The sequence below is a fragment of the Apodemus sylvaticus genome, chromosome 6 (assembly GCF_947179515.1).
Source record: "Apodemus sylvaticus chromosome 6, mApoSyl1.1, whole genome shotgun sequence".
NCBI classification, from domain to species: Eukaryota; Metazoa; Chordata; class Mammalia; order Rodentia; family Muridae; genus Apodemus; species Apodemus sylvaticus.
In genome coordinates, this window is record NC_067477.1 from 67097402 (window position 1) to 67110734 (window position 13333).

The window sequence follows — 13333 nt, forward strand, 5'->3', positions numbered from 1 at the left end:
TCCCATTTGTCAATTCTTGCTCTTAGAGCATACGCTATTGGTGTTCTGTTCAGAAACTTTCTCCCTGTACCGATGTCCTCAAGGGTCTTCCCCAGTTTTTTTTCTATTAGCTTCAGAGTGTCTGGCTTTATGTGGAGGTCCTTGATCCATTTGGATTTGAGCTTAGTACAAGGAGACAAGGATGGATCAATTCGCATTCTTCTGCATGCTGACCTCCAGTTGAACCAGCACCATTTGTTGAAAAGGCTATCTTTTTTCCATTGGATGTTTTCAGCCTCTTTGTCGAGGATCAAGTGGCCATAGGTGTGTGGGTTCATTTCTGGATCTTCAATCCTGTTCCATTGATCCTCCTGTCTGTCACTGTACCAATACCATGCAGTTTTTAACACTATTGCTCTGTAGTATTGCTTGAGGTCAGGGATACTGATTCCCCCAGATTTCCTTTTGTTGCTGAGAATAGTTTTAGCTATCCTGGGTTTTTTGTTGTTCCAGATGAATTTGATAATTGCTCTTTCTAGCTCTGTGAAGAATTGAGTTGGGATTTTGATGGGTATTGCATTGAATCTGTATAGTGCTTTAGGCAAAATGGCCATTTTAACTATATTGATTCTGCCGATCCATGAGCATGGGAGGTTTTCCCATTTTTTGAGGTCTTCTTCCATTTCCTTCTTCAGAGTCTTGAAGTTCTTGTCATACAGATCTTTCACATGTTTGGTAAGAGTCACCCCAAGATACTTTATACTGTTTGTGGCTATTGTGAAGGGGGTCATTTCCCTAATTTCTTTCTCAGCCTGCTTATCCTTTGAGTATAGGAAGGCCACTGATTTGCTTGAGTTGACTTTATAACCTGCCACTTTGCTGAAGTTGTTTATCAGCTGTAGGAGCTCTCTAGTGGAGTTCTTTGGGTCACTTAGGTAGACGATCATGTCGTCTGCAAATAATGATAGTTTGACTTCTTCCTTTCCAATTTGTATCCCTTTGACCTCCTTATGTTGTCGAATTGCCCGAGCTAGTACCTCAAGTACAATATTGAAAAGATAAGGAGAAAGGGGGCAGCCTTGTCTGGTCCCTGATTTCAGTGGGATTGCTTCAAGTTTCTCTCCATTTAGTTTGATGCTGGCTACCGGTTTGCTGTATATTGCTTTTACTATGTTTAGGTATGGGCCTTGAATTCCTGTTCTCTCCAAGACTTTAAGCATGAAGGGATGCTGAATTTTGTCAAATGCTTTTTCAGCATCCAATGAAATGACCATGTGGTTTTGTTCTTTGAGTTTGTTTATGTAGTGGATTGTATTGATGGATTTCCGTATATTGAACCAACCCTGCATTCCTGGGATAAAGCCTACTTGATCATGGTGGATGATCGTTTTGATGTGTTCTTGGATTCGGTTGGCAAGAATTTTATTGAGTATTTTTGCATCGATGTTCATAAGGGAAATTGGTCTGAAGTTCTCTTTCTTTGTTGGATCTTTGTGTGGCTTTGGTATCAGCGTAATTGTGGCTTCGTAGAAGGAATTGGGTAGTGTTCCTTCTGTTTCTATTTTGTGGAATAGTTTGAAGAGTATTGGTGTTAACTCTTCTTTGAAGGTCTGATAGAATTCTGCACTGAAGCCATCTGGTCCTGTGCTTTTTTTGGTTGGAAGACTTTCTATGACTCCTTCTATTTCTTTAGGCATTATGGGACTGTTTAGATGGTCTAGTTGGTCCTGATTTAATTTTGGTATTTGGTATCTGTCAAGGAAATTGTCCATTTCCTCCAGATTCTCCAGTTGTGTTGAGTATAGGCTCTTGTAGTAGGATCTGATGATTTTTTGGATTTCCTCAGTTTCCGTTGTTATATCTCCCTTTTCATTTCTAAGTTTGTTAATTTGGATACTTTCTCTGTGCCCTTTGGTCATTCTGGCTAAGGGTTTATCTATCTTGTTGATTTTCTCAAAGAACCAGCTCCTGGTATTGTTGATTTTTTGTATGGTTCTCTTTGTTTCTACTTGATTGATTTCGGCCCTGAGTTTGATGATTTCCTGCCTTCTACTCCTCCTGGGCGAAATAGCTTCTTTTTGTTCCAGGGCTTTCAGGTGTGTCATTAAGCTGGTAATGTATGCTCTCTCCATTTTCTTTTTGGAGGCACTCAGGGCTATGAGTTTTCCTCTTAGCACTGCTTTCATTGTGTCCCATAGATTTGGGTATGTTGTGTTTTCATTTTCATTGTGTTCTAAAAAGTCTTTAATTTCTTTCTTTATTTCTTCCTTGACCAAGGTATCATTGAGTAGAGTATTGTTCAGTTTCCACGTGTATGTGGGCTTTCTGTTGTTTCTGTTGCTATTGAAGACCACTTTTACTCCATAGTGATCGGATAGGAGGCATGGGATTAGTTCGATCTTCTTATATTTGTTGAGGTCTGTCTTGTGGCCAATTATATGGTCGATTTTGGAGAAGGTACCATGAGGTGCTGAGAAAAAGGTATATTCTTTTGTTTTAGGATAGAATGTTCTATATATATCTGTTAAATCTAATTGGTCCAAAGCTTCAATTAGTTTCATTGTGTCCCTGTTTAGTTTCTGTTTTCCTGATCGGTCCATTGAGGAAAGTGCAGTGTTGAAGTCACCCACAATTATTGTGTTAGGTGCAATGTGTGCTTTTAGTTTTAATAAAGTTTCTTTTACAAAAGAGGGTGCCCTTACATTTGGGGCATAGATGTTCAGGATTGTCAGTTCTTCTTTTTGTATTTTTCCTTTGACCAGCAAGAAGTGTCCCTCAGGGTCTCTTTTGATGACTTTGGGTTGAAAGTCAATTTTATCTGATATTAAAATGGCTACTCCAGCTTGTTTCCTGAGACCATTTGCTTGTAAAATTGTCTCCAGCCTTTTACTCTAAGGTAGTGTTTGTCTTTGACCCTGAGGTGTGTTTCCTGTAAGCAGCAAAATGTAGGGTCCTGTTTACGTATCCATTCAGTTAGTCTGTGTCTTTTTATTGGGGCATTAAGTCCATTGATGTTAAGAGATATTAAGGAATAGTGATTGCTACTTCCTATCATTTTTGACGTTATTTTTTAAATTTGAATGCTTAACTTCTTTTGGGTTTGATGAAAGGTTACTATCTTGCTTTTTCCAGGGGTGAAGTTTCCCTCCTTGTATTGGTGTTGTCCTCCTATTATCCTTTTTAGGGCCGGGTTTGTGGATAGATATTGGGTAAACTTGGTTTTGTCATGAAATATCTTAGTTTCTCCATCTATGGTGATTGAGAGTTTTGCTGGATATAGTAGTTTTGGTTGGCATTTGTGTTCTCTTAGAGTCTGCATGAGATCTGCCCAGGACCTTCTAGCCTTCATAGTCTCAGGTGAAAAGTCTGCTGTGATTCTGATAGGTCTTCCTTTATATGTTACTTGGCCTTTTTCTCTTACTGCCTTTAGTATTCTTTCTTTGTTTAGAACATTTGGTGTTTTGATTATTATGTGACGGGAAGTATTTCTGTTCTGGTCCAGTCTGTTTGGAGTTCTGTAGGCTTCTTGTATATTCATGGGCATCTCTCTCTTTAGGTTAGGGAAGTTTTCTTCCATAATTTTATTGAAGATATTTGCTGGCCCTTTAAGTTGTAAATCTTCACTCTCCTCTATGCCTATAATCCTTAGGTTTGGTCTTCTCATTGTGTCCTGGATTTCCTGGATATTTTGGGTTACAAGCTTTTTGCATTTTGCATTTTCTTTAACTGTTGAGTCCATGGTTTCTATGGAATCTTCAGCATCTGAGATTCTTTCTTCTATCTCTTGTATTCTGTTGTTGATATTTGTATCTCTGTCCCCTGATTTCTTCCCAAGGCTTTCTATCTCCAAAGTTGTCTCCCTTTGAGTTTTCTTAGTTGTTTCTACTTCTGATTTTAGATCCTGGATGGTTTTGCTTAGCTCCTTCACTTGCATGTTTGTGTTTTCCTGTAATTCTTTAAGAGATTTTTGTGTTTTCTCATTCATGAGCTCAGCCTGTTGACCAAAGTTCTCCTGTATTTCTTTAAGAGATTTTTGTGTTTCGTCTTTCATGACCTCAGCCTGTTGAGCAAAGTTCTCCTGTATTTCTTTAAGTGTTTTTTGCATTTCCTCCTTGTTGGCTTTTGTATTCTCCTGGATTTCTTTCAATGATTTTTGTGTTTCCCTTGCAAGGGCTTCTACCTTTTGATCCATTGTCTCCTGAATTTCTTTACGTATGACCTTCATGTGTTCCTGTACCAGCATCATGACCAGTGATTTTAAATCCAGATCTTGTTTTACTGGTGTGATGGGGTATCCAGGACATGTTGGTAGAGGAGAATTGGGTTCAGATGTTGCCATATTGCCTTGATTTCTGTTAGTGACGTTCCTGCGTTTGCCTTTTGCCATCTAGATCTCACTGGTGTTAGCTTATCTTGTCAGTGCTGGACTCACCAGTGCAAGCTGCCCCTTCCCAGTTGGCCTCTGGTGCACAGCTTACCTCCTGCACTGCTTGTAGACAGTGTGCTGCTGCCCAGGCTGTTCAGATCCCAAAGCAGGCACCCGAAGGCTCCCGCTGGGGCCCGCTGGATTCACTGGAGCACACTGACTTCTCCCAGCTGGCCGCCCGGAAGCCCAGCTAGCCACTTGCAGGACTTGGAGATGTAATGCTGCCGCCCAGACTGATCTGGATCCGGAAGAGGAGAGAGTAGAGCTAAGGCCTTCTGTCTGAGGCCTTGCCCCAGATTGTGTCTGTGGAGCAGATGGAGCCCGTGTGCACTCCCAGGGAGTGCCGACGGTGTATGCTACTGTGACCTCCCCTGAGTTCCGCTCACTCCGCTGGGCAGCCGATCTGCCAACCGGGCTATCGCACACAAGGTTAGCCTGGCCGCCCAGTCCCTGAGTCCAGGCAAAAGCCTGGGAGGCCAAGGTCCGAGCAAAGTTCCCCTAAGGCTTTGACTGTTAATTGGGTTTGCCAGGTGACTAGGATGGCGGGCGTGTGCGCCCGCGCTCCCTGAAAGCGCCGGGAGAGTCTGCTTTGCTAACAATCACCTGGGCGGGTTGACTCACAGATGGCCCACCAAGCCGCCCAGTTCTTGGGGTCAGTCCTGTGCCTTTTGGGGCCTGGACCCCCGCTTTGTTAGCCTTAGGCTATGCCTGTTACAGGTCTGCCCGCCTGAGCTCCCTGTCGTCCTGCAGGCAAAATGGCGGCGGCGCGCTCGCAGGCCTGGGCAAAAAACCTCCTGGTTGGGTTGGCACCCCGATGGCCCCCCGACCCGCCCAGGGCCTGGGTGCAGGCCAACGCCCGTCGGGCTCAGACCACCGCGGTGTTGGCCTCGGATTATGTTTGTGTACCTCAGTCTGTCCGATTCCTGGAGTACGGAACCAAGATGGATCCTCCTCTCCTGACTGGTGGGAGGCCGAGTTCTGAAGTGGCCTCCGTGCAGGAAAGGCGCCGCACAACTGCAGCTGCTTGCTGTCCGGCTGGTCAGCGAAGGTCAGTGGTCGTGGGCGCAGGGCCTAACTGGACCCTGTGACGCCTTGGTTCCACTGCTGATGGCCCTTCAGCTGGAGCAGCCACTGCTGCCGCTGCTGCCGCCGCCGCCGCCGCCCGGTGCATGCCTTTAATTCCAGCACAAAGGAGGCAGAGGCAGATGGATCTCTGAGATTGAGGCCAGTGTGGTCTACGTAGTTCCAGGGGAGTTGGGCTACATAGTAAGACTCTGTCTCAACAACAACAAAACAACCAAGCAAAACCGCAAATAAAACTTAACACACAAACAAAAACAAATATTAGAAAGAATCAATGACTGGGATGGGAAAGATGAGTTGCTAATACAGATGTCTCAATGGGTTCATCTTATGTCGGTTGCTCACATCAGTATTGGTCATTAGCAGTGTGAATTTTCAAAATTCCAGCAGCTTTTGGAAGGTTATTAACTCAAACAGTATAATCATTCATTGATTGACCTCTGATAAGTTCAGTATATATTACAGTTGTTTAAAATTCTGGTGTTACACTTAAAAATAGGATTAGGTTTGTAATTACGAGTGGGTGTTTATTTCACATAGAATTTAACATGTTTGGAAGATACTAGACTGTTTTTCTGTGAGTATTCAGTACTGTCATGCACTTGTAGGACGATAGGCATTTTCTAGCTCATCTCATTAAATCCCAGTGGCGTTTTCCAATAAAGTACCCCCAAATGTTCAGAATGTCCTCTAAAACAAAGTACATATTATAAAACCATGTTACTGCTATGATCCTACAGCATGAAAGACAGTACTTTATACTCTGCCTGGAGCTATAATACAGTATGAAAATCAGATAGCTTAATGGGAAAGGAGCTATAGGGTATAAATAACACCTACAAGGGTGTAAAGGGACTTTGAAAGTATTCTTCTGGTGGTCCTGTCAAGTGGAGCAGAGAAGGAGGCGCAGAGATCCAGATGACTTCAGATGTGTTTCTGGTGTTCTGGAGAGGTTAGATAATTGGGATAAGACTTTCTCATTGTAAATTGGTATTATGTAATTGGGAGTGTTATATACATAAAGATATTTGGTTAACTATTCAAAAAAAAGAAAGTATTCTTTTCTGGCTTTAGGTAAGAGTACTTAGGAGAGAGTGATGTATGTGATAGGCAGGGGTTAGGCTCTGTTCAATAACTTGTCATATGTTCTGTGCACTTTGAGTATTTTCCAGACTTTGGAAAACCTGAAATATTTAGCATCAGTAGTTAAATATTTTAGAAAGATTGTACAAGAGCAACTAGAGTAGACTAGAAGCCAGTCTGGGTCAAGCAGACAATTAGGAAGTGTTAGCAAAGTCCAGAGTGAGGTGGGGACTACTTGTGAGATAGATTAGTGGCACTTGCAAGTGACTATTAGAGAGCACATACTTATGTTAGTCTCTTTGTTTGTAAACCCTACACATCTTGATGATCACTTGGTGGAGAGAGATGGGAAATGGAGAGAGGTCCTAAGTTGCCTTCTTTTACAAGTGTAATTGTCACTCATGGAAAGATGGAAACTGAAAAGTGCATATTTGTTGATGGTGGCTAATGTGGCTGCAGGAGGGAGAAAGGGGAATTTGTGGATAAGAATCTTATCTTTATAGTTTATATATCATTTAGGAAAACTTTAGAAGACATTGTAGAGATAGCCGAAGAGAAAGGATGGGCTAGAGAATAGAGTATTGTATTGGCTCTTCACAGAGCTCAGTTCCTGGTCCAGTTTCTAGTTACGACAGAGTATTGGACCAGACTACCTGTATGTTACAGGTATAACTCTGTATAAGCTGTAAAAAGGCAGCTCTTTGAAAATATTGCCGACAAAGGGCTGTGAATGTCACTGTGTTAGACTGCTTGCATAGGATATGGAAGGCCCTGTGATCCTTAGAATCACAGAGGGGCAGGAGCAGGTATAATGGCTCACACCTATAACTCTAGCCCTTGGGAGACTGAAGCAGAGAGATTGTTGATAGTTCAAGGCCAAACTGGGCTATAGAATGAGAACCTGTCAGGGAGGGAGGGAGAAATGGAAGATATTCTTAATGTTCAAAAGCAGCAGTGGCTAGGGTGTGGCTCAGTGGATTGAGTAGTACAACCACACAGGGTAGAAGTACACATATGTGACATGCACACATAGCCTACAACACAACAGGCTTTTAAGTGAGGTAACTTGTAGTCTGTAACCAGATAGCATCAAAACTCAGTCACAAACCTTCAGTAGTATTGTTTGAAGCACTGTTTTTGTTATTTTTAAATTATAATTGTAAGAATTTTACTGTTAAGAATCTGTCTTCAAGTTATATAAATTCTGACATTTAATATAGAACAGAATTCATCTTTTACAAAGCTGTGAATAGTACACAATGATTGTAGAATATATGAGAATATACACAGAAAATGACTATATGAATTGTTTTTTAATTAGCTAGTCATAATTTTTTACTTTGCTTTTGTTAGTAAGAATTTTTACAGTGAATAATATTACTTATGTAATGAGTTAAATCTTTATCTCTTGATTTATTTTTTAAGATTTATTTTTATTATTTTTAGTTATACTTGGGTCTTTGTGTCTGCAGGTAGTTATGTGCATGCAAGCATAGGTACTCGGAAGCATTGGCGTCCTGTGGAACTGGAGTTACAGACAGTTGTAAGCTAGCCAGTGTGGGTGCCAGGGACTAAACTCAGGTCCTCTGGAAGAGCAGCAAGCGCTCTTAACCGCTGAGTCATCTTTCCAGGCTCCTAAAATAATCTTTTGAGGAAAAAAAACAGTTTAGTAGTGTGGTCTAGTAATCTTAAAGACCCTTATGTGTACTGACTCATTGCAGCATTCTCACTGATGACATAGTAAAAGCTTGATATTTTGCTTCAGGAAAATGGGACCAATATTTCTGAACATGTTCGAAATTCTAGCTGGACAAAAAATGGTTCTTATCAAGAAGCTTTTCATGTCTCTGAAGAAGCCACAGAACAAAATATTCAAGCTGGTACTCAGGCCGTTTTGCAGGTTAGTAGCTTTATACTTACTTGTTTGTGTGAGTGTTTATAGTTCTTAGGATTGAACCCGGAACCCTGTAGCAGGTTAGGCAAGTTCTCAACCACAGTGTGCTGCATATCTAGATCTTTAGCTTTCAAAAAACCAAAATAGTCATCAAATATTTCAAATGTTCATACTTTGCAATTCCATATATACTAAATTCGTGTGTGTGTGTGTGTGTGTGTGTGTGTTTACTATTCACATCTATAAGTTGTCACCATACCACATTTATTTTTCATAAAATACAACTGCAATGACAAACATTGCAGTTATATATACATAATGTTTTCAACATCTGTGAATTGCAATTATACCATTATTTGTTATCATAAAATATGTACTGATACATTTTAGTTAGTTCAGATGAGAAAAGTTGCTCAAATTTAAGACTGATAAAGGAAAATAAAATTGAATTTGGAAAATATACTTGACTTTATTTTTACATTTAGTGTGTATATGGGGGAGTGGGTATGTGCTTGTCATGTGGAGGTTAGAAGAAAACTTGTCAGAGTGTATTCTCTTCTACTTGAGTTTTCAGGCTTGATGTTGAGGGCCTTTACTATCTAAACCATGGCACTGGCCTCAAAAGTTTTAAAAACATTTCCCATCCCTTATAGACAGTGAAAAATTACAATCTGATAACTCATGTACTGGCGGCGGGGGGGGGGGGAATGGAATGTACAGAAGAAGGAATTCATGAACACTTCTGAGTCTTCATCTGTATGTCTCATGTGAATTGCTGTATTCTGCAGTATGCCTTTCTACCACTCTATGACTGCCTGTCCTTTGAAAGGATTTGCAGGAGTTAGGTTTCTTTTCTTCTTTTCCTTCCCCTTCCTTCTCTGCTTTTCTGTTTATCGTGCTTGAGACAGAACCCAGGGCCCTTTCAGCATCCTGCCATTGAGCTGTGCTCTTTTGTATTCTGTTTCCTTGTCAAAGTTACTTTTAACCTCTATCTTGTCAAATCTAAAATCTTTGTTTGGTTTTGGTTTTTGGAAGCAGAGTCTTTGTATATAGATTAGGATTCTTTGTATCATTTCATGTCTTCTCTGTTTTCTAAATACCTAGGTATATTGTTTCTTCTCTTTCATGTATATTGTGAATTCTTCTACTCTATGTTGAGAATCTGTAGACTCTCCTACAGCTTAGTACTCAAAGCCTTCATACTAAACCTTCTCAGCAAACTCTAGGCTGCTGCTTCTCTTAACTTGTAGCTTTGCACCTTGCTCTCCAGAGTGTATCCCACCCTGGCCCACAGGGTGAATGCAAAAATAGGGAGGTTAAAGGTAAGCCATTTAACATCTCTTAATGCTCTTAAAATTTGGATTTGTTGTATATCTTCATCCTTCTTTCCTATTCTTTTTTTAAAAACTGTGCTTTATGGTGGGATTGATCTATAAAAGGTCAAGGAGCACCTGTTCTCTCTCTATTGATGATGGGAAGAATTCTGTTCTTTTTTTTTTTTTATTCGATATAATTTATTTACATTTCAAATGATTTCCCCTTTTCTAGCCCCCCCACTCCCCGAAAGTCCCGCAAGCCCCCTTCTCTTCCCCTGTCCTCCCACCCACCCCTTCCCACTTCCCCGTTCTGGTTTTGCTGAATACTGTTTCACTGAGTCTTTCCAGAACCAGGGGCCACTCCTCCTTTCTTCTTGTACCTCATTTGATGTGTGGATTAAAGAATTCTGTTCTTAATGCCTTGACTTTTCTTTTTCTTTCTTTCTCTTCTTCTTATTAAAAAAAAATCTTCCATTGCTTCCCCTCTCACTCATTTCATTCTATACTTGTTAGTATTCCTCAAATATACAAGGCAAGCTCTCACGCTCTCACCTTATGACCTTTGCACTTGCTTTTACTTGACTGAATATTTTTCTCAGATTACTACATAACTCGTTTTTGTTTTTGTTTTTGTTTGGTTTGGTTTTTTTTTTTTTTTTTGGTTTTTTTTTTTTTTTTTTGGTTTTTTGAGACAGGGTTTCTCTGTGTAGCCCTGGCTGTCCTGAACTCACCACTTGTAGACCAGGCTGGCCTCAAACTCAGAAATCCACCTGCGTCTGCCTCCCAAGTGCTGGGATTAAAGGCGTGCGTCACCACCTCCCGGCTCATAACTTGGTTTTTATTCGCCCTTTTTTTGTGCTTATTGAAGATTCCCAGGACATTGAGGTGACATGAAGCACCTTTGTTCTTATCTTTTTTTTAAAAAAGTATTCTTTTGTTTGTTTGTTTGAAATTATATAGTTACATCATTTCCCATTTCTCTTTTCTCCCTCCAAACCTTCCTATATGATTTCCTCTTTCCTGGTTCCCCCTCCCCATAAGTCCCATAAGCCCTCTTCCTTCCACCCATTCCCCAATCACCCCCCCTCCCACTTCCCTGTCCTGGTAATCCCCTACAATGCTGCATCAAGCTTTTCCAGGACCAGGGCCCTCTCCTTGCTTCTTCTTTGTTTACGTAGTGGATTGCATTGATGGATTTCCATATATTGAACCAACCCTGCATCCCTGGGATAAAGCCTACTTGATCATGGTGGATGATCGTTTTTTTGATGTGTTCTTGGATTCGGTTGGCAAGAATTTTATTGAGTATTTTTGCATCGATGTTCATAAGGGAAATTGGTCTGAAGTTCTCTTTCTTTGTTGGATCTTTGTGTGGTGGAAAATGACTTTCCCTAATTTCTTTCTCAGCCTGCTTATCCTTTGAGTATAGGAAGGGTACTGATTTGCTTGAGTTGATTTTATAACCTGCCACTTTGCTGAAGCTGTTTATCAGCTGTAGCAGTTCTCTAGTGGAGTTTTTTGGGTCGCTTAAGTAGACTATCATATCATCTGCAAATAATGATAGTTTGACTTCTTCCTTTCCAATTTGCATCCCTTTGACCTCATGTTGTCTAATTGCCTGAGCTAGTACCTCAAGTACAATAATGAAAAGATAAGGAGAAAGGGGGCAGCCCTGTCTAGTCCCTGATTTTAGTGGGATTACTTCAAGTTTCTCTCCCCTTAGTTTGATGCTGGCTACTGGTTTGCTGTATATTACTTTTACTATGTTTAGGTATGGGCCTGGAATTCCTGTTCTTTCTAAGACTTTAAGCATGAAAGAATGCTGAATTTTGTCAATGCTTTTTCAGCATCCAATGAAATGACCATGTAATTTTTTTCTTTGAGTTTGTTTATGTAGTGTATTGCATTGATGGATTTCCATATATTGAATCAACCCTGCATCCCTGGGATAAAGCCTACTTGATCATGGTGGATGATCGTTTTTTATGTGTTCTTGGAATCAGTTGGCAAGAATTTTATTGAGTATTTTTGCATCGATGTTCATAAGGGAAATTGGTCTGAAGTTCTCTTTCTTTGTTGGATCTTTGTGTGGTTTTGGTATCAGCGTAATTGTGGCTTCGTAGAAGGAATTGGGTAGTGTTCCTTCTGTTTCTATTTTGTGGAATAGTTTGAAGAGTATTGGTGTTAGGTCTTCTTTGAAGGTCTGATAGAATTCTGCACTGAAACCATCTGCTCCTGTGCTTTTTTAGGTTGGAAGACTTTCTATGGCCCCTTTAATTTCTTTAGGGGTTATGGGACTGTTTAGATGATCTATTTGGTCCTGATTTAATTTTGGTATTTGGTATCTGTCTAGGAAATTGTCCATTTCCTCCAGATTCTCCAGTTGTGTTGAGTATAGGCTTTTGTAGTAGGATCTGATGATTTTTTTGGATTTCCTCAATTTCTGTTGTTATATCCCCCTTTTCATTTCTAATTTTGTTAATTTGGATACTTTGTATGTGCCTAAGGGCTTATCTATCTTGTTGATTTTCTCCAAGAACCAGCTCCTGGATTGGATGATTCTTTATATCTTAGCACTGCTTTCATTGTGTCCCAAAGATTTTGGGTATGTTGTGCCTTCATTTTCATTAAATTCTAAAAAGTCTCTGATTTCTTTCTTTATTTCTTCTTTGGCCAAGGTGTCATTGAGTAGAGTATTGTTCAGCCTCCATGTGTACGTGGGCTTTCTGTTGTTTTTGTTGCTATTGAAAACCACTCTTACTCCATAGTGATCTGATATTTGTTGAGGTCTGTCTTGTGACCAATTATATGGTCAATTTTGGAGAAGGTACCATGAGGTGCTGAGAAAAAGGTATATTCTTTTGCTTTAGGGTGAAATGTTCTATAAATATCAGTCAAATCCAATTGGTCCAAAGCTTCAATTAGTTTTACTGTGTCCCTGTTTAGTTTCTGTTTTCCTGATCGGTCCATTGAGGAGAGTGGAGTGTTGAAGTCCCCCACAATTATTGTGTTAGGTGCAATGTGTGCTTTGAGCTTTAGTAAAGTTTCTTTTACGAATGAGGGTGCCCTTGCATTTGGCACGTAGATGTTCAGAATTGAAAGTTCTTGGTGGATTTTTCCTTTGACCAGCAAGAAGTGTCCTTCTGTGTCTCTTTTGAAGACTTTAGGTTGAAAGTCAATTTTATCTGATATTAGAATGGCTACTCCGGCTCATTTCGCGAGACCATTGGCTTGTAAAATTGTCTTCTAGCCTTTTATTCTAAGGTAGTTTTTGTCTTTGACACTGAGGTGTGTCTCTTGTATGCAGCAAAATGTAGGGTCCTGTTTCCTTATCCTGTCTGTTAGTCTATGTCTTTTTATTGGGGAATTGAGTCCATTGATGTTAAGCGATATTAAGGAATAGTGATTTTTACTTCCTGTCATTTTTGATGTTATTTTTATATTTGCGTGGTTATCTTCTTTTGGGTTTGATGAAGGAAGGTAACTATCTTGCTTTTTCCAGGGTGTAGTTTCCCTCCTTGTATTGGAGTTTTCCTCCTATTATTCTTGGCA

General features: G+C 40.4%; 1 protein-coding gene across 3 annotated transcripts in view; it reads left to right on the forward strand.

Annotated features, from left to right (window-relative positions):
• Ralgapa1 (Ral GTPase activating protein catalytic subunit alpha 1) overlaps positions 1 to 13333 on the forward strand; it is a 234562-nt gene that overhangs the window by 62976 nt on the left and 158253 nt on the right. For all 3 annotated transcript variants that reach the window (XM_052185821.1, XM_052185824.1, XM_052185823.1), the window contains exon 12: positions 8337 to 8471. In XM_052185821.1, the coding sequence (XP_052041781.1) occupies positions 8337 to 8471 (135 nt within the window). The remainder of the gene's footprint in view (positions 1 to 8336; positions 8472 to 13333) is intronic.